The sequence below is a fragment of the Macrobrachium rosenbergii genome, chromosome 21, assembly GCF_040412425.1.
Source record: "Macrobrachium rosenbergii isolate ZJJX-2024 chromosome 21, ASM4041242v1, whole genome shotgun sequence".
NCBI lineage: Eukaryota > Metazoa > Arthropoda > Malacostraca > Decapoda > Palaemonidae > Macrobrachium > Macrobrachium rosenbergii.
Genome location: NC_089761.1, coordinates 32,012,902 through 32,037,143, shown reverse-complemented (window position 1 = coordinate 32,037,143; position 24,242 = coordinate 32,012,902). Strand labels below are relative to the sequence as shown.

Sequence of the window (24,242 nt, the reverse complement as noted above, 5' to 3'; positions counted from 1 at the left end):
CCTTCAAAGCTGCTGAACATGATAAGATTGACTGAATACAGAATTTAGGCCAAAGGTCAAGCACTGGGACCTATGGGGTCATTCAGCGCTGAAACGGAAATTGACAGTAAAAGGTTTGAAAGGTGTAACAGGAGGAAAACCTCAAAGCAGTTGCACTATGAATCAATTGTTAAGAGATGGTGGAAAGTAAGATGGAAGAAAGAGAATAAGAAAGGAGGTACAGTAAAAGAAATGAAAGGGGTTGCAGCTAGGGGCCGAAGGGACGCTGCAAAGGACTTTAAGTAATGCCTACAGTGCACCGCACGAGGTGCACTGACGGCGCTACCCACACTACGGGGAAGAATACGATAAGGTTGCCTCCGAGATTTGCACTGAATTTTCTATGAACAAAGAGCAGTGGCAGGTTTCACCCACAGGTTGTAGGGAGTTCTTGGTAATCTTCTCAATAAGTATCGCCGCGGTTCTAGCGCAACATGCACCTACCTTCTCATAATTCATCATACAAGTTCTCTTCTCTTATTGATGGTGTGAACGTGGCTTGTGGTGTGGAGGTTGTTACTGGTCGCAAACTCTAGTTTTCTTCAATTAATAACAGACACCGGTTTCTTTCCACTTTTGTTATTTGATAAAATCACCAGTTTCTTTCCACTTTTGTTATTTGCTAAAATCGCCAGTTTCTTTCCACTTCCGTTATCTGATAAAAAAAAAATCACCAGTTTCTTTCCACATTTGTTTTTGATAAAATCGTCAGTTTCTTTCCACTTCTGTTATTTGATAAAATCACCAGTTTCTTTCCACTTTTGTTATTTGATAAAATCACCAGTTTCTTTCCACATTTGGTATTTGATAAAATCGCCAGTTTCTTTCCACTTACGTTATTTGATAAAAAAAATCACCATTTTCTTTCCACTTTTGTTTTTGATAAAATTGTCAGTTTCTTTCCACTTTTGTTATTTGATAAAATCACCAGTTTCTTTCCACTTTTCTTTTTAATGACGAACAAACTCCAGTTTCTTCCCATTTTTAGTTTTCTGTGAACGAAAACTATTCTGCTGGCTTTGTCTGTCCGTCCGCACTTTATTCTGTCCGCACTTTTTTTCTGTCCGCCCTCAGATCTTAAAAACTACTGAGGCTAGAGGGCTGCAAATTGATATGTTGATCATCCACCCTCCTATCATCAAGCATACCAAATAGCAGCCTTCTAGCCTCCTCAGTAGTTTTTATTTTATTTAAGGTTAAAGTTAACCATAATCGTGCTTCTGGCAACAATATAGGATAGGCCACCACCGGGCCGTTGTTAAAGTTTCGTGGGCTGCGATTCATACAGCATCATACCGAGACCGACGAAAGATGGATTTATTTTCGGTGGCTTTGATTATACGCTGTGGCGGCTGTACAGAAAACTCGATTGCGCCGAAGAAACTTCGGCGCATTTTTCACTTGTTTATTAAAGTTAACACATTCCAATTTCCACTTTTATTCTTAGGGACGAGTTTCATATATTTATCACGGTGTAAAAAAACCCACAAGATTGTGCGGGAAAATAAATAAAAAACCGCAGGTTTAGAATACCGAAAACAACATCGTGAGTTAGAGTAAAAAAAAATAAAAAAACACTCGTTTTACTACCTAACCTTGTATATTGCTTAACTGATATGCTTCAGCCGTCAGGCGTCGCAATTTTTCATTTTTTAAAACTGACAAAATAAGTGATACAAATTATATCGCAGCGTAATAACCATCTGCCTATTTTGCTTCCTTGGATATTGCTTGATTGATGTGCTTATGTCGGCAGGCGTTGCAATTTTTTTTTTTTTTAAACTGGCGGAATAAGTGATACAAATTACACGTTAGCATTATATCCATCGGGGTATTTTGGTCTAATACTTGATTGATGTGCTTACGTCCTCTGGCTCGGAAATTTTCCTTACGTCCTCAGGGTCTGAATTTTTCCTTACGTCCTCAGGCTCGGAAATGTTCCTTACGTCCTCTGGCTCGGAATTTTTCCTTACATCCTCTGGCTCGGAATTTTTCCTTACGTCCTCAGGCTCGGAATTTTTCCCTACGTCCTCAGGCTCGGAATTTTTCCCTACGTCCTCAGCCTCGGGATTTTTCCCTACGTCCTCTGGCTCGGAACTGTTCCTTACGTCCTCTGGCTCGGAATTTTTCCTTACGTCCTCTGGTTCGGAATTTTTCCTTACGTCCTCTGGCTCGGAATTTTTCCTTACGTCCTCCGGCTCGGAATTTTTCCTTACGACCTCTGGCTCGGAATTTTTCCTTACGTCCTCTGGCTCGGAATTTTTCCTTACGTCCTCTGGCTCGGAATTTTTCCTTACGTCCTCTGGCTCGGAATTTTTCCTTACGTCCTCTGGCTCGGAATTTTTCCTTACTTTAAAAGCTGGCTGAATAAGTGATACAAACTATACCATAGCAATATATCCATCGGTGCATTATTCTCGACGGACCTTCCGCGTCGACATTTTGGTTTAAACTCTCGATTCCGGCCGAGCACAAGAGTAATCTCATTAACGAGTGGCTCGTTAATCACAGGAAATCACATTATCACCGTCGTTAATGGAAGCAAAAAAAAAAAAAATAGAAAAAGAAACGAATGAAGGCTTTAATTGATGGTCTTGTTTGTCCGCTTCGAGGAAATACCTTCTAAAGCTCTTCATTCCTCATGTCTTCGGCCGCGTTGAATGTGTAGAAGAATTAAGGATGTTTGGGAGTTCTCGAAACAACGTGACTTGATTGGAGAGAGGAATACTTTCTAAATATACTTGATTTGAAAGAGGAATACTTTCTAAATATACCTGATTGGAGAGAGGAATACTTTCTAAATATACCTGATTGGAAAGAGGAATACTTTCTATATATGTGTGTAGGAGAAATAAGGATGTTTGGGAATTCTCGAAACAACGTGACTTGATTGGAGAGAGGAATACTTTCTAAATATACTTGATTGGAAAAAGGAATACTTTCTAACCATACTTGATTGGAGAGAGGAATATTTTCTAAATATACCTGATTGGAAAGAGGAATACTTTCTATATATGTGTGTAGGAGAAATAAGGATGTTTGGGAATTCTCGAAACAACGTGACTCGATTGGAAAGAGGAATACTTTCTAAATATACTTGATTGGAAAAAGGAATACTTTCTAAACATACTTGATTGGAGAGGAGAATACTTTCTAAATATACCTGATTGGAAAGAGGAATACTTTCTATATATGTGTGTAGGAGAAATAAGGATGTTTGTGGAATTCTCGAGACAACGTGACTTGATTGGAGAGAGGAATACTTTCTAAATATAGGCGTAACAAAAATAAGGACAACACAACTTGATTGGAGAGAGGATACTTTCTAAATATACATGAAAGAAAATTACGGACATTTGGAATTCTCGAGACAACTTAACTCGATTAGAAAGCCTGAAGGCGTTAAGGTATGTACCTGTTGCGACGCCATATAATAATAAAACTCTAAATCAACGGAATATTAACCCCCTAGGAGAGCAGTGCCATCAATGCATTTCACACGGTGCACTGTAGGCATTACTCAAGATTCTTTGCGGCATCCATTCCATTTACCGTACCTCCGTTCATATTCTCCTTCCTCCATCTGACTTTCCACCCTCTCCTGACAATTGTTTTCCTCCTGTTACACCTTTCAAACCTTTACTCTCAATTTCCCTTCCAGCGCTGAATGACCTCATAGGTCCCAGCGACTGGCCTTTGGCCGAAATTTTATATTCCTATTTTTTATTACGGAATATAAAAGGATTAAACCATTGTCACGTACAAATAATAATAAAACTGCCAATAGATGAAATATTAAAAAGACTGAACTCTAGGGAAATAAAAAAGTTGATTCTTGATTTTATCTACGGTCGAAGAATTTCTTTGGGAATATTCCATAAATATTTTATCGTTTTTTTTTTGGGGGGGGCTGTTTACCCCCTTTATCTGTACAACAACAACAACAATAATAATAACTATTTTTATTATTTAATAATAATAAAAATAATAATAATAATAATTATTATTATTATTATTATTATTATTATTATTATTATTATTATCAAGTATTCTTTCCTAATAGGATTTTACTCCATAGAGAGAACAACGGTAAATAGTAACTTTATATATTTCGCGTTCGAATACACTGCTAACAGAAATAAATGGTCTTTTAGTTCAATAATAATAATAATAATAATAATAATAATAATAATAATAATAACAGGTAAATTCTTGGCATGAAGAAGAAGAAGAAGAAGAAGAAGAAGAAGAAGAAGAAGAAGAAGAAGAAGAAGAAGAAGAAGAGTCATAACCATAAAACTCAGTGTCACATTAGCGACAAGCAAAGCCATCCACATCCTGCCTTCTCACGCTGGTTACTGAACTTCATCTTGATTCCTTTCCAAAAAGGAGCCACAGAGAGAGAGAGAGAGAGAGAGAGAGAGAGAGAGAGAGAGAGAGAGAGAATACCAATCACATTTCCATCCCAAGATTTATGGCTTCTACTCCCCAGAAGAGATCACTAATTCTCACCCGATTCTGGCACCGTTTCACACGATTTGTCGAACCCTCTCTCTCTCTCTCTCTCTCTCTCTCTCTCTCTCTCTCTCTCTCTCTCTCTCTCTCTGGTAGAGTAACAAATTCATAGGTGAAATTTCAAGTCCCGTATTACTCTCTCTCTCTCTCCTCAGATCTAGGAAAAGCCTTATAAAGTGAAGCCTCTTTTTCGGTATTAAAAGTGAAATGGGAGAATTACAAAGATCTGAGACCTGGTTCTAAGAATACATATGTATATATCGTGAGTGCCAAGACCAGATTATGGTTATGGAAAGTGCTATGTATAGATGTTAGGTTTCTCCTGATGTTACTTAACTCTTTAACGTAAAGTTACATTATAAAAATGCAGGCTTTGTTACGCAACTCCGTAACGAAAAGGTGCATTACTAAAATACAGGCATTATTCTCACGTTACATAACTCTGTACCGAAATGGTGCATTACAAAAATACAGACTTTGTTCCGTCGTTAGGTAACTCTGTGAGGAAAAGATGCATTACAGAAATACAGCCCTTGTTCTGAAATTACGTGACTCTGTGCGGAAATGGTGCATTATAAAAATACAGGCATTATTCTGACGCCACGTAACTCCGTACCGCAAAGACGCATTACAGAAATACAGCCCTTGTTCTGAAACTACGTGACTCTGTGCGGAAATGGTGCATTATAAAAATACAGGCATTATTCTGACGCCACGTAACTCCGTACCGAAAAGACGCATTACAGAAATACAGGCCTTGTTCTCACGTTACATAACTGTAACGAAAAGACGCATTACAGAAATACAGGCCTTGTTCTCACGTTACATAACTCTGTACCGAAAATACGCATTACAGAAATATCGGCCTTGTTCTCACGTTACATAACTCCGTACCGAAAATACGCATTACAGAAATATCGGCCTTGTTCTCACGTTACATAACTCTGTAGCGAAAAGATACGTTACAAAAATGCGGGTATTGTTCTGGCCGTTAAGTAACTCTGTGTAGACGACGGAGATTTTACAAATTCAAGCTTTTTTTTTTCTTTTTAACTTTGACGCTCATAACGCTACAGCGAGAAAGGGTGGGGCCTCTTATACGAGCAAGTTAGCGCTGCTAAACGAAGCGGCTTTCGCTACTTCCGCTAACATCCCGGTCATCAATTACCTCAGCCTTCCGAAAATGATATTATCCGGGATAACCTTCATCCGACGTAGCTTTCACGTGTAACAGATCTCCTTGGCAAACAATAAAATAATATAAAAGTAAGAAGGAACGTGGGAAGACTGAAAACATCAGAAAATTATCTCCCTGACCCACAGCATCTTCCATTACTTATGACGTTGATAGAGCACCTGAACACCTGATCAGGTCCGTTTTCTATACATCGGAAATGCTTCCCATCTTCTATAAAACCCCGTCACTGGAATGAAATGGAATGGAATATAAAATTTAGACCAAAGGCCAAGCGCTGGGACCTGTGGGTTCAGCTGACAGGGAAATTGACAGTAAAGAAGGTCTGAAAGGTGTAACAGGGGGAAAACCTTGCAACAAAGGTTTGAAAGGTGTAACAGGAGGAAAACTTTGCAATAAAGAAGGTTTGAAAGGTGTAACAGGAGGAAAACTTTGCAATAAAGAAGGTTTGAAAGGTGTAACAGGAGGAAAACCTCGCAGTTGCACCATGAAACAATTGTTAGGGGAGGATGGAGGAAAGTAAAATGGAAGAAAGAGAATGTGAACGGAATTACAGTCAAAGGAACGAAAGGGGTTGCAGCTAGGGGCCGAAGGGACGCCGCAAATAACCTTAAGTAATACCTACAGTGCACCACATGAGGTGCACTGACGACACTAAACTCCCCTACGGGGTCCATCAGGGATCTTTTTTCCCCGTCAATGGAAAATGAACTTTTGATTTCTCTCGCTCTTATTTTATCATGATAAATCAAATTTTTTTTTAATGTCGACATCAATGGGAGTGGACCCACGTACCCTTACCTGGCCATGGGTGCAAATTCCTGAGATGTATGCTAGTATTGCACCAGCCCCGGTTTTTTTGCCCTGCCCCTGGGTTAGGTTAGGTTAGGAAACATCATGAGATTATTTTCATGAAAATCCTATGGTTAGTTTTTAAGATATGGCGTCCCGCTTTTTTCCAAGGAAAGATCCCGGTACTCGGTTACATCTCGGGAAAATGTGCCCTGGGTAGACGAAGATAAGAAAGGGGTATGTATAAGGGTTGGGGTATTTAGGCAGGGGCGGGTTGACCACAAGGGAATAAGAATAAAACTTTCAGCCTCTCAAAGGTTGGAAGGTTATTTCGGAGTTGGGAAAGAAGAAAGCAAGAACAGTGTATGAAAGGTCACAGGTAAGGAATGGAAATAGATGCAAGAATCTAATTAAAAATATAAATTTCAATACCTTGTAATATAACAGGAACCTTGAAATGTGAGAGGAGCACCACCAAGGAATAACATTTTAGAAAAATGAATTCAGAAAAATCATAATTATCAATACAAGTTGAAAGGAATTCTTGATATGAAAAACCTAAATCTGATGAAGTGGTCAAAACCATAAAACAAGTAAAAAATGAGCAGAAGTTTCTTCGGAGCAATCGAGTTTTCTGTACAGCATATAAAGCTGCATAAAACTATCAGCAACGCTCAGTTACTCCCCAGATGCGGTCGAGTGAAGATCCGTCGCACGCCTGCGGAAAGCGCTACCAGACGCACGATCCACGGCTAACCTTAAACTTCAGTCAAATAAAAACTACTGAGGCTAGAGGGCTGCAATTTGGTATGTTTGATGACAGGAGGGTGGATGATTAACATACCAATTTGCAGCCCTCTAGCCTCAGTAGCTTTTTTAGATCTGAGGACGGACAGACAAAGCATTCCCAATAGTTTTCTTTCACAGAAAACTAACTATATAATAAAAATAATCATACAATGAAAAGAGGAAGTATATAACAATGAAATCCGAAAAAATATAAGAATAACAGGCTTCTTTCAGGTAAAAAAAATATATATATCTTTCAAAGCCGCCAATACTACATCTCCTCTCCCCTCCCAAAATTTTCCCCTAACCGCCCCCTGCAACTCAAGTGAGGAAAAGGTCTAGAAATCTCACCAGATTAGTAGGAAGAGTGTGAGTGATCCACAAGATGAACAAATAATCTAATAAATAAATACATAAATAAATAAGCAGATAATTACTTGGATAAATAAAAAAAACAGGTAAATAAATACACAGAAAAATAAATAAAAAATTAAAGATAAACAAAGAAATCGATAAATAAATAGAAAAAAATAAATACACTAAAGTACAAATCCAACACAACTCTACTCACCACAGGAAACGGATGATAATCTATCACTAAATGGACCCCTCATTTTAATGATATGAGGTAAAAAAAAAAAAAAGGGAGAGAGAGAGAAAATAAAAGAGATAAAAAATGCGACAGCGGAAGAGCAACTATCAAAGGACCCACTTTTTTATATTCTTTTTATTTTCTTCATTTATTTTTTTTATCCATTTATTTATTTATTTTTTTTTTTTACTCTGGTTTAGCGCCCGTCCGTCGCCTCTATCCTTTATCGATCGCCTCCTGGTCTCCCATACAAACAAATCAACAGATAAACAAACAATTGGGAAACTGACTCCCAAACAAACAACTGGGAAATTGTCTCCCAAACAAACAAACAATTAGGAAATTGTCTCCCAAACGAAAAAGCAATTAGGAAATTGTCTCCCAAACAAACAAACAATTAGGAAATTGTCTCCCAAACGAAAAAGCAATTAGGAAATTGTCTCCCAAACAAATAAACGATTGGGAAATTGTCTCCCAAACGAACTAACAATTGGGAAATTGTCTCCCAAATGAACAAACAAACAATTCGGAATTGTCTCCCGAACGAACAAACGAACAACTGGGAAATTGTCTCCCAAACGAACAAACACAATTGGGAACTTGTCTCCCAAACGAATAAACAAACAATTGGGAAATTGTCCCCAAAGAAACAAACTAACAAACAAACAATTGGGAAATTGTCCCCAAAGAAACAAACTAACAAACAAACAATTGGGAAATTGTCTCCCAAACAAACAAACAATTGAGATATTGTCTCCCAAACAAACAAACAATTGGGAAATTGTTTCCCAAACAGACAAACAATTGGGAAATTGTCTCCTAGACAAACAAAAAATCAGGAAATTGCCTTCCAAACAAACGAACAATTAGGAAAATGTCTCCCAAACTAACAGACAAACAGGAAATTGTCTCCCAAACACAAACTAACAATTAGGAAACTGTCTCCCAAACAAACAAGCAAATAAACAACTGGGAAATTGTCTCCCAAACACACACAAACAATTGAGAAATTATCTCCCAAACACACACAAACAATTGAGAAATTGTCTCCCGAACAAACAAACACAAAAAACACTTGGTAAATTGTCTCCCAAACAAACAAACGAACCATTGGGAAACTGTCTCCCAAACAAACAATTGGGGTATTCGGAGACGAGCTGGACATCATTCATAATGACGCTTTGCATTCAAGATGGAAATGTTCTCTCTCTCTCTCTCTCTCTCTCTCTCTCTCTCTCTCTCTCTCTCTCTCTCTCTCTCTCTCTCTCTCATCAACGTCAAGATTTACTTACCACATTCTTGAATATGTGGAGCAGTCCCTTTCTTGCGCGACGGGAGACATTACATTCCCGCGCGCGAGCGCGCCATAATACGACGTAAGGAAATCTCAAACGAAAGTTTCGAAACGGAGAACGCAACAACACTGAACAAAGACCTGAAACGAAAAGAGAAAATGAGGTAATTTATTTTTCTCTGCTTAATTAGGCAGTAATATCCTTCACCTTAAATAGGAACCCCTAAAAATTCTATTAACTATATTGTTAAATAAACCAATAGATGCTTTAGATTAGCAGATCTGAATCATTGCCATTTTTTTTACAACCGTTGGACTTCATTTATACACTAATAATAATAATAATAATAATAATAATAATAATAATAATAATAATAATAATAATAATAATAATAATGAAAACATCAGGTTAGTAGATCTTAATCATTGCCATTTCTTAACAAACCTCGAAATTCACTGATGCCTAATAATAATAATAATAATAATAATAATAATAATAATAATAATAATAATAATAATAATAACACTTGAGATAAGTACATCTTAATCTTGCCATTTTTTAACAACTCTTGAAATTCATTTATACATAATAATAATAATAATAATAATAATAATAATAATAATAATAATAATAATAATAATAATTTACTCAGGTAGACTAGGAGAGTTGAGCAGGTTCTCAGAGCTATCGTTGATATATATATATATATATATATATATATATATATATATATATATATATATATATATATTTACATAAAGCACAACTGTGGATTTTTCCCCAATAATAATAATAATAATAATAATAATAATAATAATAATAATAATAATAATAATAATAATAATAATAAGAAGAAGAAGAAGAAATTAGGCCGGCTCTCCAGCCCAAAGAAAATGCGTAGAATTAGCGAATGCGATATCAGGACACTGTACGCAATATACGCAATTCTCGCGGCGTGGAAGGATGCACTTCCCAAACCAAAAATACATTCTTATAGGTCAGTCCGCTGCGCAGCTGCAACGGTCTGTTTATCTGCTGTCTCCCAAATAGCCTACAGGAAACTAAGGGCGAAATCTAAGTTAAAGTTAAGTACATCTTAGTTTAACCAGACCACTGAGCTGATTAACAGCTCTCCTAGAGGCTGGCCCGAAGGATTAGATTCACTTTTACGTGGCTAAGAACCAATTGGTTACCTAACCTAGCAACGGGACCACGTTATAGCGAGAAATGAATTTCTATCACCAGAAACAAATTCCTCTTGTTCTTCACTGGCCGGTCGGAGAGGCGAACTCGCGACCATCAGAGTGGTGGGTGAGAACGGAACCCGCTCACCCAGCGAGGAACTACGAAATCGAAGGTTGAGCTATACAAGGGTCTAGGAACATGACGCTGTGGTCTTGTTAATGTACTTTGTAATATTATTATTATTATTATTATTATTATTATTATTATTATTATTATTATTATTATTATTATTATTATTAAAAAAATAATAACCTCGTTAAACTATTTTGTAATAATATTAATAATTATAATAATAAAAATATTATTATTATTATTATTATTATTATTATTATTATTATTATCAGCAAACAAAATAATGATCTCGTAAAAATTTTTTGTAATAATAATAATAATAATAATAATAATAATAATAATAATAATAATAATAATAATAATATTATTATTATTATTATTATTATTATTAAACAAAATAGTAAATCTCATTAACCTATTTTGTAATAATAATAATAATAATAATAATAATAATAATAATAATAATAATAATATTATTATTATTATTATTATTATTAATATTAATGTATGTGTGTGTATTATCTAACCGATACACCTGAAATTCAGGAGGCGTCAGCAGAAAGCAGGAACGAATTAGCCAAAGAAAAGTAGAAGGTGATTTACAAAAAATCAAGGATTTGGGTCAGCGACAAATAGATTGATTTTACAATTCAATCCTGCAGAAAACGAAGGTAAAGGGGAATCGAAGTAGAACCAATAAACACATCAGGACAATAAACCAAACAGGATATAAAACTCACGCCAAGAGGCCAAGCGCTGGGACCTATGAAAGGGGAATTGAGAGAAGGTAGTTTGAAAGGTGTAACGGGAGGAAAAACCTCAAAGCAGTTGCACTATGAAACAGCTGTCAGGAGAGAGTTGAGGAAAGTAAGATGGAAGAAAGAGACTATGAACGGAGGTACAGTAAAAGGAACGGAAGGGGTTGCAGCTTGGGGCCGTAGGGACGCCGCGAAGAACCTTGAGTAATGCCTACAGTGCAAGTCGTGAGGTGCACTGACGGCAGTAACAAGCTATGGGGTTATATGATCGGAATCTAGTAACCAGACACTGAAGTATTTTGTAATAATAATAATAATAATAATAATAATAATAATAATAATAATAATAATAATAATAATAATAACATAGAATCGGGGGCTTAATTACACATCACACTAGCTCGGCCAAGACATGGGGAGGGGATGGGGCGACGGCTGGGCCGGGCGGGGGTTGGGGGGGTCACAGATAATAAGAAAGGAAAATGGAGGTTTGCAAACTCGCTTTCCCAATAAAGCTGCAACGCCTTCCGCTCCAATACCTCTCCATCCTTTGATGATCGGAAGACGAGATTGGATTCTCGAAATCTTTCTCTCACCTAGGGTACAAATGTCTCTCTCTCAAGCTGCTCTTTTGACAGAACTTCAGAAGTCATGAAAGGAATGAAATGAGACGTCGCTCACCCAGTACAGAACCTGCTTGGACGTGTGAGAAGCCTTTATGAAAAATTCCGTCGGTTATATTTTCGTAGAATTCCAAAAATCGTGGGTTTGCGTAGGAGGTGTATTTTCCTTTTTTCGGCTGTAAAACTCTCTCTCTCTCTCTCTCTCTCTCTCTCTCTCTCTCTCTCTCTCTCTCTCTCTCTCTCTCTCTCTTTCAAAATGACAGACTTGCGTAAGAGGTATATTTTCCATCTTCAGCTATGAAATGCTCTCTCTCTCTCTCTCTCTCTCTCTCTCTCTCAAAATGACAGACTTGCGTAGGAGGTATATTTTCAACTTTCAGCTGTAAAATAATGCTCTCTCTCTCTCTCTCTCTCTCTCTCTCTCTCTTCCTAAAAGGACAGACTTGCTTTAGTGGTGTATTTTCCACTTTCAGCTGTATAACTCTCTCTCTCTCTCTCTCTCTCTCTCTCTCTCTCTCTCTCTCTCTCTCTCTCTCTCTCTCTCTCTCTAAGATACTGAATAGCAGTTAAATTTTTAAGCCTGCAGAGACCTTATAAATCGCCTTTATTTATGCAGTAACCCATTAAAAATCTATTCAGGCCCCAAGATTCCACAATTAAAACTAAAAATGACATTATAGTAAAACCTTATAGATATACATGATAAGGACGGAATTTCTTTAACTGAAACTCACTTTGCATTCACAACTTACTCCTGAGAGTTGCACTAGCAAGATCAAGCCTGCAACTGCAAGATTGGGATCTCAAATAAAATAAGAATACAAGAAATAAATAAATATATATATCAGCTGTGCCTGGGAGTTGCAACTTTAAGATCAAGGAAGCAATTGCAAGATTTTTATCACCAATGAGAAATAAAAGAATAAATAAATACAGTTCCGATGTGCCTGAGAGTTGCATCTGTAAGATCAAGCCTGCAATTGCAAGATTCGTATCTCAAAAAAAAATAAGAATAAAAGAAATAAATAAATATATAGATCAGCTGTGCCTGAGAGTTGCAACAGTGAATTAAGCCACCAACTGCAAGATTCTCATCTCCAATGAATATGAAAGTAAATGGATATTTCAGCGGTGCCTTATGGCCAATGTAAACCCCCCCCCCCAACAAAAAAAGTTAATAAACTGACTTGACTCTTGCAAGTTCTGCCACTATTTTTATCACATTTCTCTCCGTCCCGAAGCGCCTTCGGATAAGCATTTCGGCCTAATAAAATCCCGATGCTTATGTAAAAGGAAGCGGTAAATGGTCCCCGATGTTTGGAAGTTTTAGCTATAAACGAAAGTTATCTGCTTACTAAAAATTACAAGTAAAAACGGCATCTTCCGTTGCGTCGAAGTTACGACGTCGGAACTGACTGGTTTCCGAAATACGTAGAAGTTCTGTAAGTTCTGTGTTACTTATTAGGTAGGCTGTTTAAATACGTATTCGCCCGTGGCCCTTATTCAGAGAGGGGGGGCGGCGGGATCGCATATATCTTTTTTTTTAATGATATACAATATTAGTTCTAATTTAATGACTACCAATTACCCGTCATATTTCAAGCAACAGACACGTTTGGGCTGAAATGTTAAGGTCTAGTGACTGGAAAACTTTTAATTGAGGTGTATAAACACACACATATACACATGCACAAAGACAAACACACACACACACATATATATATATATGAATATGTATGTATTATTGTATATATATATATATGTATATACATACATACATACATACATACATATACACTTCATGTATATGTATATATATTATATACATATATATATGTGTGTGTGCACATACATATATATATATATATATATATATATATATATATATATATGTTCACACACACATATATATATACATATATATATTATATAACACACACACATATATATATACATATATATATATATATATACTGTATATATATATATATATATAGTGTCTGTGTACCCCCTCAATAGAATAAAACTGATGTTACCATACAACACCATCAAAATCCGATTCATTCATTTACCGATGAAAGCCTGAATTAACTTGGAATGAATCCAGCAAGCACAGATAGTGGAGTGTAAAACATTCCGGCCAGAACGTGTCTCCTGCTCGAAAAATTAAGAGTAATTAGCGTTTCGTTGCATCAGAACAGAGATATTATTACTTCATAACATTTCATTTTTGAGCTTCACAAAAACACTGAATACAAACCTGCCCTTCTTTCTCATTACAGAACAACAGTTGGATATATATATATATATATATATATATATATATATATATATATATATATATATATATATATATACATATATATATATATATATATATATATATATATATTTGTATATACATATATATATAATATATATATATATATATATATATATATATATATATATATATATATATATATATATATATATATATATATATATATATATATACATATATGTATATATGTATATACATAGAAAGATATATATATATGTATATATACTGTATATATTTATATATGCATATATATATAAAATATATATAAATATGCATATAATATATAAAATATATGTATATATACATATATATTAGATAATGGCATGTCCAGTCGAGGAAATTAAAAACATGAGTGATAATGTCGAAAGTCATAAACACAAAACCAGCGTTGAGTATTGCAATTGCAAAATACATCATTTACTGCAATAAATCACGATCTTTTATCTCACAGGTATTTTACAAAACTCACAATATTGTTACCTGATAATGGCACAAAAAAAAAAAAGGGTTGAGTGATATGCCATATCACACCAATAATAATTTGTTATTTTTGCAAAATATCGTTAATGATCTTTAAGGGTTTTTAACGGTAACTTTTCTGTACCTAGCCACTAGCATTCAAACTCTCTCTCTCTCTCTCTCTCTCTCTCTCTCTCTCTCTCTCTCTCTCTCTCTCACTCTCTCACACACACACTATTATTGACACTGTAATTTTCAACCTGTTAATGATATTCTACAGCAAAGTCATTATGCATGTATTGATAAATACAGAAATTTACTCATTACATCCAATGTACAGAGGCCTTGACTGCAACCATCCAATACAATACAAGCCTTGTCAATTTTACCACGGAACACACGTGTTAGCCTAGCTCAGAATCTTTTCCCTTTCTCTCTCAAGGTAAGCGATCATTAATGATACCGTATTTTTACTTTAACGAGCTACGTATGTATAATAACTTCATTACCACCAGTTATGTTTCCTAGGCTTTGTGAATTTTACGCCGCCGTCCTACACAACTCTGCTGACTTGGTCTAGAATCTTTTGTCTCTTCATGTTTACTCTGCTGTTACTCTACTATTTTAATGAATTTACCAAGTCTAACAATATCCTCATTATAAACTAAGCATCTATTCATAATTCTTTAAACAATAACAAAAGGAATAATTGTAAGTTTGTAAATCGAACATGAAGGCTGAGCCGTTGCAAGGATTATACCTCCCAGACGGTGGGGCTCGGGACTCGTAGCCTATGATTTAAAGTTTTTTTTTTAAACCATACTTACTTAGAAACGTCTACTTATGTATAACGTTTCCTTACATATTTGCTACAGATAATCTAAGGTAACCTGAAGTGTTCAAAGTTCAGTTTGCTAGTAGATTATAGGCCTACTGAAGCACAATTCACTACTAGCCTAACCTAAGCTAGGCCTTGGGCTGGTCAAAAAAATTATCTAGAATTATACTAATTAATAATAGAAGCCGGTGTCAATAAGCCCTGTAAATTTGATGGGCAACTGTAATAATATATATATATATATATAAATATATATATATATGTATATATATATATATATATATATATATATATATATATATATACATATATTACTGAATGAACCTCATTAAAATTGGATAGTATCTGCTAGATACCATCCAGTTTTAATGAGGTCCTGTCAGTAATTGAATTTATGCACAGAACAACTGTGTAACTGCTACAATCAATTCATTAAAACATGTTTCAAAGGAAAATGTACACCTTCTGTTACATCCAGTTATGTTACCTTACTTTCTGGGAGTTAGCCTGCCAGACCCTCAAAATCAGATTAGGCTACATTTTTCCATGTGTTACACCACCAATTCCCAATAACGTTAAGCTGTTGGCTTTCTAACAATAGACTAGGCTACCATCACTCCAACATTGGGTTTAGTACTGGACCTCTAACAATGATACGGGATGCCACAAGGTTAGGTTAGGTTACGTTACTGTACAAGTAAAGTATATGTACTGGAATATAGCATTTAAGCCTCAGGCCAAGCGCTAGGACCTATGAGGTCATTCAGCAGTGAAAATGATGTTGAAATAATTGTTAAGTGGTGGTGGAAAGTTGAGACGGAATAATGAGGATATGGACGGAGATACAGTAAAAGGAGTGAAAGAGGTTGCAGCTAAGGGCCGAAGGGACACTGCAAATAACTGCAAGTAGTGCCTACAGTGGACCGTGTGAAGTGTACTGATGGCACCACTTATGTATGTCTATATATATATATATATATATATATATATACACACACATATACACATACACTTTATCCCTACAGCGGGGTGGTGCCAACATATACAGTATATGAATTGTTAGTGTTCTCATAACAATTTCCTCTTACAATCCATCTGATGAAGTGGGTTTCAAAATGAACTGTACACAGGCCCATACCAGCCAGTTATACAACCTTACCCCCAACAATAGGTTAGGCTACACTTCTCTGAATCTGGTTAGCTACATATTTTCCAACACTCGAGTTTAGGTTACTAGACTTCCTACAATTAACGGATATGCTACCAGGCATCCAACAATGTATTAAGGCTACAACGACTATCTCCAACAGGTTAGGTAGCCTACATAGAAGCTGCTGTAAGGTTAGGCTAGTGCACCAGTGTTACTGGAAATCCAATATGCACCATGTTAGGCATTCTAGCCTAATACAAGCTAGGCCCATAACATTTTTAATTGCTCCCAATAGTTCAATTTTGATACCATAATGTTTCTCTTTCAATCTCTCATTACTTTTTCCCTAGGTCTACTATATTATATTATGTGGGTACTTAATGACAAGCTGTTTATTATCCATTAAATTACCGAAGCAAACTGCATGTGACTGACTAATTCATGCAATATGGCTATGAACCCAAGCCCTGAGGCACTTTGAAGCCATTCACTGCTTAAGACAGGGAAGAGAAGGGGTTTGTGTGGCTGGACAGCAAGATAGACGAGACCCAGAAAATAACCGGACCTAAAGGTGGAATTGGGAGAATACATCATTTTTACACTGAGGAACAGTAGTTAGAGAAGTTAGACAGCAAGGTGAGAAAGGAAGCAGGAATGGGTGAAGTAATAGGCAAAAACGTGGGTGCAGCTAGGGGCCAAAGACACCCTGCAAACACCCAAAGTATAGCCTACACTACAGTGTACCGTGTGGGGTGCACTTAGACACTAGCCCCCAACAAAAGAAAGTACCAGTCTCTCGTAAAGTTAATTTCTCTCTCTCTCTCTCTCTCTCTCTCTCTCTCTCTGTTTTTCGTAAAGATTTTGCATTGAAGAAACACTCGTTCGATCTGCTTTTCTTCAATACAGGTGGTTTCAAAGTAAGTATAGGCCTAAGTACCTGTCACGTTCATACTTTTAGCATTCTAGACATAGAAAAAAAAAAAAGTGTCTAAATACATTCAATATAAGCAAACAGACAAACGAAACTTATATAACAGAACTACGTCTATAAAAACAGCTAGAAATTCTAAATGTACAAAGGTAATCATGCTTCTCGGCTAACTAACTCGCATTGTAGCATAATGCAAATACTAAATTGATAAAAAAAAAATATATATATATATATATATATATATATATATATATATATTTTACAGAACAACAAATTCGAGAGGATTTAACGGAATAAATCTTAGAATAGTCAAGTAAAATACGCTCCAACACTGCTGTAAATCCTTAACACATGCACACGTTCACGCATTCATTGAAAGAGAACAAGGTGAATGAAACAGTTTAAATCGTTTAGAAGCACAAAATCAAAACCGGTTTGACGGCCCGATGCCGACAGCGAGGGGAAATAACGACGTCATTTCCACTGACATCGACTAATTACCTATGTATTCCTGCATATTAACAATTATGAAAGTATTGCGGGTCTGTTGAATTTCGCGTTTTTTTTTTTTCCACGGGATTTGGAATTCTCCGAACCGAGTCAATAAAGTTATATTCACACGAAAGGTAATAGGCGTCTTTGCTTTGTATATGAATGTTAAACAAAACTACACTTTCGGCTAAGTTACCAAATCTTAATAAATCACATACAAAACAAAGCTACACAATGATATATTTAGTATAAGCAGCTAGCCTATAAGTAATAATTTCAATAAAGCAATTAAAACCTTAGTTTTACATTTATTAAGCAAAGCCGCACTTCAGACTAAGTCACCATATTTCATAAATCATATTAAAAACAAAGCTCCACTAAATCGAATATTTAACATACATAATTAGCCTATAAGTAAATTCAATTAAGTAACCAAAACGTCCTTAGCGTTAAACAAAGCTACACTTCTGACTAAGTCACCGAACCTTCATATAAACCATATAATAAACAAAGCTACACAAACATGGACATTTAGCATAAATATTCAACCTGAAAGTAACAGTTTCAATAAAGTAATCAACACGTCTTTAATTTTACATTATCAGACAAAGCTACACTTTAGACCATGTGACCAAACTTTCATAAATCAAATAAAAACAAACCTACGCAAAGACGAACATTTAACATAAATAACTAAAAGCCTATAAGTAACAAATTCAATAAATTAACCAAAACGTATTTACTTTTAAATAACCAAACAAAGCTACAGTTTAGACCTACTCACCAGACCTTCATAATCAAATAAAAAACAAACATACCCAGAGACCCATATTTAATTTAACAAATATATAAAAAACCAACCTATTAACACTTCATTCCTTAAAATTTCCAAGTAATTCCTTGTAATAAGTAACTAACGTACGATAAGTTGTGACGTTTGCTTCGAGAAAGGAACTTTGGGAGTGCAGACAGTCCTGACAGACAGACGTCTTAGTGATGCCGGAATGACCACACCGATCGGCTGGTCCATGCCAAAATTAAATAGTTTAAAGTATTATTTGGTGCATCTAAGTGTAAAGTGATAAAAATGATAAGCCAAGAGGACGTAATTGCCTTCAGGACGTAACTTCGTGTAAGTGAACTGATCTGCAATTTGCAGTTTACGAGCCTACCGGACAATACACCTAGGGTATTTTAGCATATATCGTTTATATTTATCGCCTAAAATGATCATGTGGGTAAATATAACGGACAATAGAACTACTAGCTCTGATCTGTTAGGCATTATGGAAAATAATATTATTATTAGCCCTAGAAAAGACGAACGACATTGGTCGAGCTCAGATCAAGATTGTTCCCAGGAATTAAATGGCGGTCACGCTTCGTGTCTTGTAGACCCCGGTATAATATTCAACATCCTGAGTAATTAAACTTATAATCTGTCAAACGCGCTCTTTGCAAGAACAATATTGTACAACGGTTTCCATACGTACCACATCACCATGATTTCCATCAGAATTAAGTCACTAATTGGAAATTGAAGGAAGCACTCACAAGCAAAACAATACCCGGCCATTGGGGCCGACCGGGGTAATTCGATTCGGTAAATCAAAATAATTCATATAAGCAATTTTGTCTTAGTCCTCTGCATTCGTCCCGTATCTCTGTTGTCAAACAAATGTTTGTTCGTATATATCATGAGATTTTTGAAGAGTATGGCGCCCTTAGTCAGGCTTAAATGAGGTAAATATGGGTTTTGACAACACGTGCACGTCATACACTCCATGCTGACCAACATTTCAATTCTGGTAAGGATATCTTGTCAATCCAGTTATAATAATGAGAACGTGAATCATGCTCTAGAACATTAATTTTTATGTATGAAATTTCATTTTCGAGTAACGAAGGTGGTCACAGCTGGAAATAGTAAATTAAAATGAAATAATAAAACTGCTCATGAACGGCTGGTGTTGGTGGTAAGCCTGACGATGTTGCCAGCTCTCCTCTTAATTGTATGATGCCAAACCCAAAATTCTCCTTGTCGAGGGATATTCCAGTTTCAAGTAATTAGTTATGTAGTGAAGTTGCTTGCCCCTCTACTTTCTCCAAATAATAATTAAGGGATTTATTTTACTGGCGTCGTTTTGCCGTTTCTTGTCAGGCAACCCTTCTGTGGAAGGTCGTGGACAATACCACCAGGCTACGCTGCCAAGTACCCAATAATAATAATAATAATAATAATGACAGTAGTAGTCATTCAGATTTTGTGTATGATAAATATTCTCTTAAAATATTTGGTCGTTGCATTTTAAATTGATAATTAAATAACTTGGGTTTTGAAGTGGGTTTACGTTGGTGGCTAACGAAACTTTTTTTTATAGGTCAGAGAGAGAGAGAGAGAGAGAGAGAGAGAGAGAGAGGAGAGAGAGAGAAAGTTGGTCTGGAGTAATAGGAGAATTTTGCTAGAGTTACGTACCGCCTGCGGTCACCTTTCCAAGGAGCACGTTTTCTTGGCAAATTTAATATCTTACCGCCAAGCTCTGCACTGCATGCGTAATATTACGTACGTATTGATGCAAAATTGAAATCACGCCTGTTGGTTCAGGTGATGTCAGAGGAACACGTACATGCCATCAACACTGGCTATTTAATTCTGTCCCAATTTTGGCGGGAAGATGACAGAAAACGTGGCATCTTCTCCCAGTCCTATAACCTTCTGCGCTCATGATATTATTTGGCAGTTGGTCATTGTAAAAAAGTGGGAAAGCAGCGAGGAAATGCATGAATATAAAAATAATAATGTTTATAAGTCCAGTTTTCTGTGAAGTAAGTGCAGAACCTTTGATGTTATGTAATTAACTAGAGGTTAGGCCTAAGCCTGCAAACATCATAGCGGGGCTGTTTTCAAATTTCCGATAATAATTTATGCTTGTAGCCAATTGCTTTTAAATATTTAGTTGCTTAAGCAAATATTGTCGAAACTTATAAAATATCCAAGGTAATGAAATGACAAATAAGCAGCTGGAATCAGAAAAAACATAAGGCGATATCACACATACAGTAGGTATTACTTTAGTCCTGTAATGCCATGCCACCAAAAAAGGTACCAAAAAGCTGCCGGTGTTGGAAGACGGGTCCGAATCGTTTGATGTACGTGAAGTAAAATTCTTCAGAGAGCTGTCAGTAATAACTCCTGTTACTCTCTGTATCGTGAATAAATTTAGCAGGTATCACGTTAGGCTTACAAGAGTATTGCCAGCTTCTCGTCGCTTTGGCGTAAGAAAAAGTTTAGCCTGCATGCATAGGCCTAGCTTAATCATTGTTGAATCATTCAAGGAGAAATTCGTTCCCGGAGTATGCTACGGGTTAACCATGTTTCTAATGTACTGATTTATATTTTCGTCGGTCGGGAACGTACTTGAAAGGCTGTTCTTCCCGCAACAAGATAACGAATCAGGGTATCTTCACCTTTGCAGTTTTGGGACCAAGATGCAAGATATGTGTCCGCGTGACAGGCCTCTACTAATCCTGTGTTTTAGGCCGATGCATATGTTGAGAATATTTTCAATAACAGCTGCTTACTAAGACCACTCCAGTCATAGGCCTAAGGTCAAAGGAACCCACAGTTTCCATTATTTTAATTAAAAGAACTGGAAAAAAACAAATGCCGTATTGAGCCATTTCATGCCGTTATTATTCTTACAATAAGTGAATTTCCTTCAAGGCTTCACAAGTTGGGGAATATCTTGAGCAATGAATGAAAGACGTATAGAATATTTTATAAAATAAGTATAGTAGACATTTTACCAGGAAAACGATTTATAAGAATGACAGTGTATTACCAATCTTAGCGACTCCTTATTAAATAAACAGTATCAATGAAGCATTAAGAGAAAATCTATTAAGATGTTGGCACGGCCTTTTCATCATACGTCTGGCAACCCCGGCCCAGTCGACTGCTGCCACTAGCCCCAACGTCAGGAAATAATTTATTAGAAATGTTACTGATATTGCTGTTCCCTCGTTAAGAACTGCCCTCCGGAATATTATCAACAGTGTTATTGATATTAGCGTTTCCTCGTTAGGAATTACCCTCCGGTATGTTATGAACGAGTAATGATTAAAAGCCTCGGGATATGAACGCTCGCCATGAAAATTATATTACATCGCAATTCACGTTATTCTGAATATTGGTTGTTCCATGCTAGACTAATAATTATTAAAGCAACTTGCATTATACATTCTCTCTCTCTCTCTCTCTCTCTCTCTCTCTCTCTCTCTCTCTCAAGTGATTTATGATCCGCGTAGACGAATGATGTAGCCACGGAGCGAGCTCCCTAATTCAGCTATGAATTATTGCCCGAGGAAGTTGAGATGTTAGGGATATAAGTGAGTTAGTTGCAAGGAATATGCATTATTATGGAAACCTGGTTTATTTATATATATATATATATATATATATATATATATATATATATATATATATATATATATACATACATTAAATATTATATACTTACATATATGTATTGACAAATTTATCTCGTACAGATATCAAGTTTAAATCAAATAATTTTTACTATATATATATTATATATATATATATATATATATATATATATATATATATATATATATATGTGTGTGTGTGTGTGTGTGTGTGTGTGTGTCTGTGTGTGTCTTGAACCAATACTTCTTCACAGAATGTATACCCAGCTAGCATTTTGCTCAAATAAGAAGTGGAGCATTGTAGGAAAAATATGCGCCCATGAAATCGTATCTGGTTTCTTATTGACAACGTTTCTCAGAACTGATTCGAAACGTAAATATAAGTCTATTTTATATTCGGCTTCTTTGCCCGAGGCTCGGTTAACCTACCGAGTAGCCTACCTCTGTATACTCGCGATGAAAAAAAAAAAAAAAAAAAAGACCTTTTGAAATTTGATATGAGCTGGGTGATTGCGACTGTGTTTGAACATTCTGAGAAATGAGAGTTCATATGTTAGCTGGTCTGTTGGCTTGAGAAATGGTTGGTTGATTTTTATCCATTTTTCCTGGCACGGACCAGTGCACCAGGTTTGAGAGGTGAAAACCCTTTAAAAATTATTATTATTATTATTATTATTATTATTATTATTATTATTATTATTATTATTATTATTATTATTATTATTATTATTATTAGAGAGCCAAGACATCATGGTTGGCCCCATATCGTGTTTTTAGACTCTTCGTTGGGGAAGTTGGTAGAGTTGCGGACTGTCACTCGATGGGCCAGAGTTCAATTCCCCGGCCGGCTGATGAAGAGTTAGAGGAATGTATTTCTGGTGATAGAAATTCATTTCTCGCTATAATGTGGTTCGGATTCCACAATAAGCTGTAGGTCCCGTTGCTAAGTAACCAATTGGTTCTTAGCCACGTAAAATAAGTCTAATCCTTCGGGCCAGCCCTCTCTAAGAGAGCTTTTAATCAACTCAGTGGTCTGGTAAAACTAATGTATACTTTAACTTATCGAGTAAAAAATTTTTTTCGGTTAATTTATTGTTTTGCGACAAAAGTACTGTTTTTCCGAAGTAACTCGAAAAGTTACTGACCAAAATTTTTCATTTATAACATAATGGTAGAGGTCTAAAAGCTTTGTAGTCTGACATGCCGAGGTAAGATGGCTGGCTATATTGTAAAGTTTTTGAACTAATGAGCTTCTTGTTGCATATATATATATATATATATATATATATATATATATATATATATATATATATATATATATATATATATACATATATATATATATATATATATATATATATATATATATATATATGTGTGTATGTATGTATGTATGTATTTTATTTTATATATATATATATATATATATATATATATATATATATATATATATATATATATATATATATATATATATATATATATATGTATATATGTGTGTATATATATATATATATATATATATATATATATATATATATAGATATATATATATATATATATATATATATATATATATATAATATGTGTGTTTGCATATGTCTATCCGTGCATGTAAATTTGTATAGGCTATATCGAAAGCATATATTTTTTATATTATACCGTACTAATTCATTGCCCCCTTT

General features: G+C 35.5%; 1 protein-coding gene across 1 annotated transcript in view; it reads right to left on the bottom strand.

Annotated features, from left to right (window-relative positions):
- LOC136849861 (uncharacterized) overlaps positions 1-19,796 on the bottom strand; it is a 130,793-nt gene extending 110,997 nt beyond the window's left edge. The window contains exons 1-2 of the mRNA XM_067123350.1: positions 19,602-19,796; positions 9,215-9,357 (exon numbers count right to left, since the gene is read on the bottom strand). Coding sequence (XP_066979451.1) covers positions 9,215-9,264 — 50 coding nt within the window. The 5' untranslated portion in view covers positions 9,265-9,357; positions 19,602-19,796. The remainder of the gene's footprint in view (positions 1-9,214; positions 9,358-19,601) is intronic.
- Between the last annotated feature and the right edge of the window lie 4,446 nt (positions 19,797-24,242).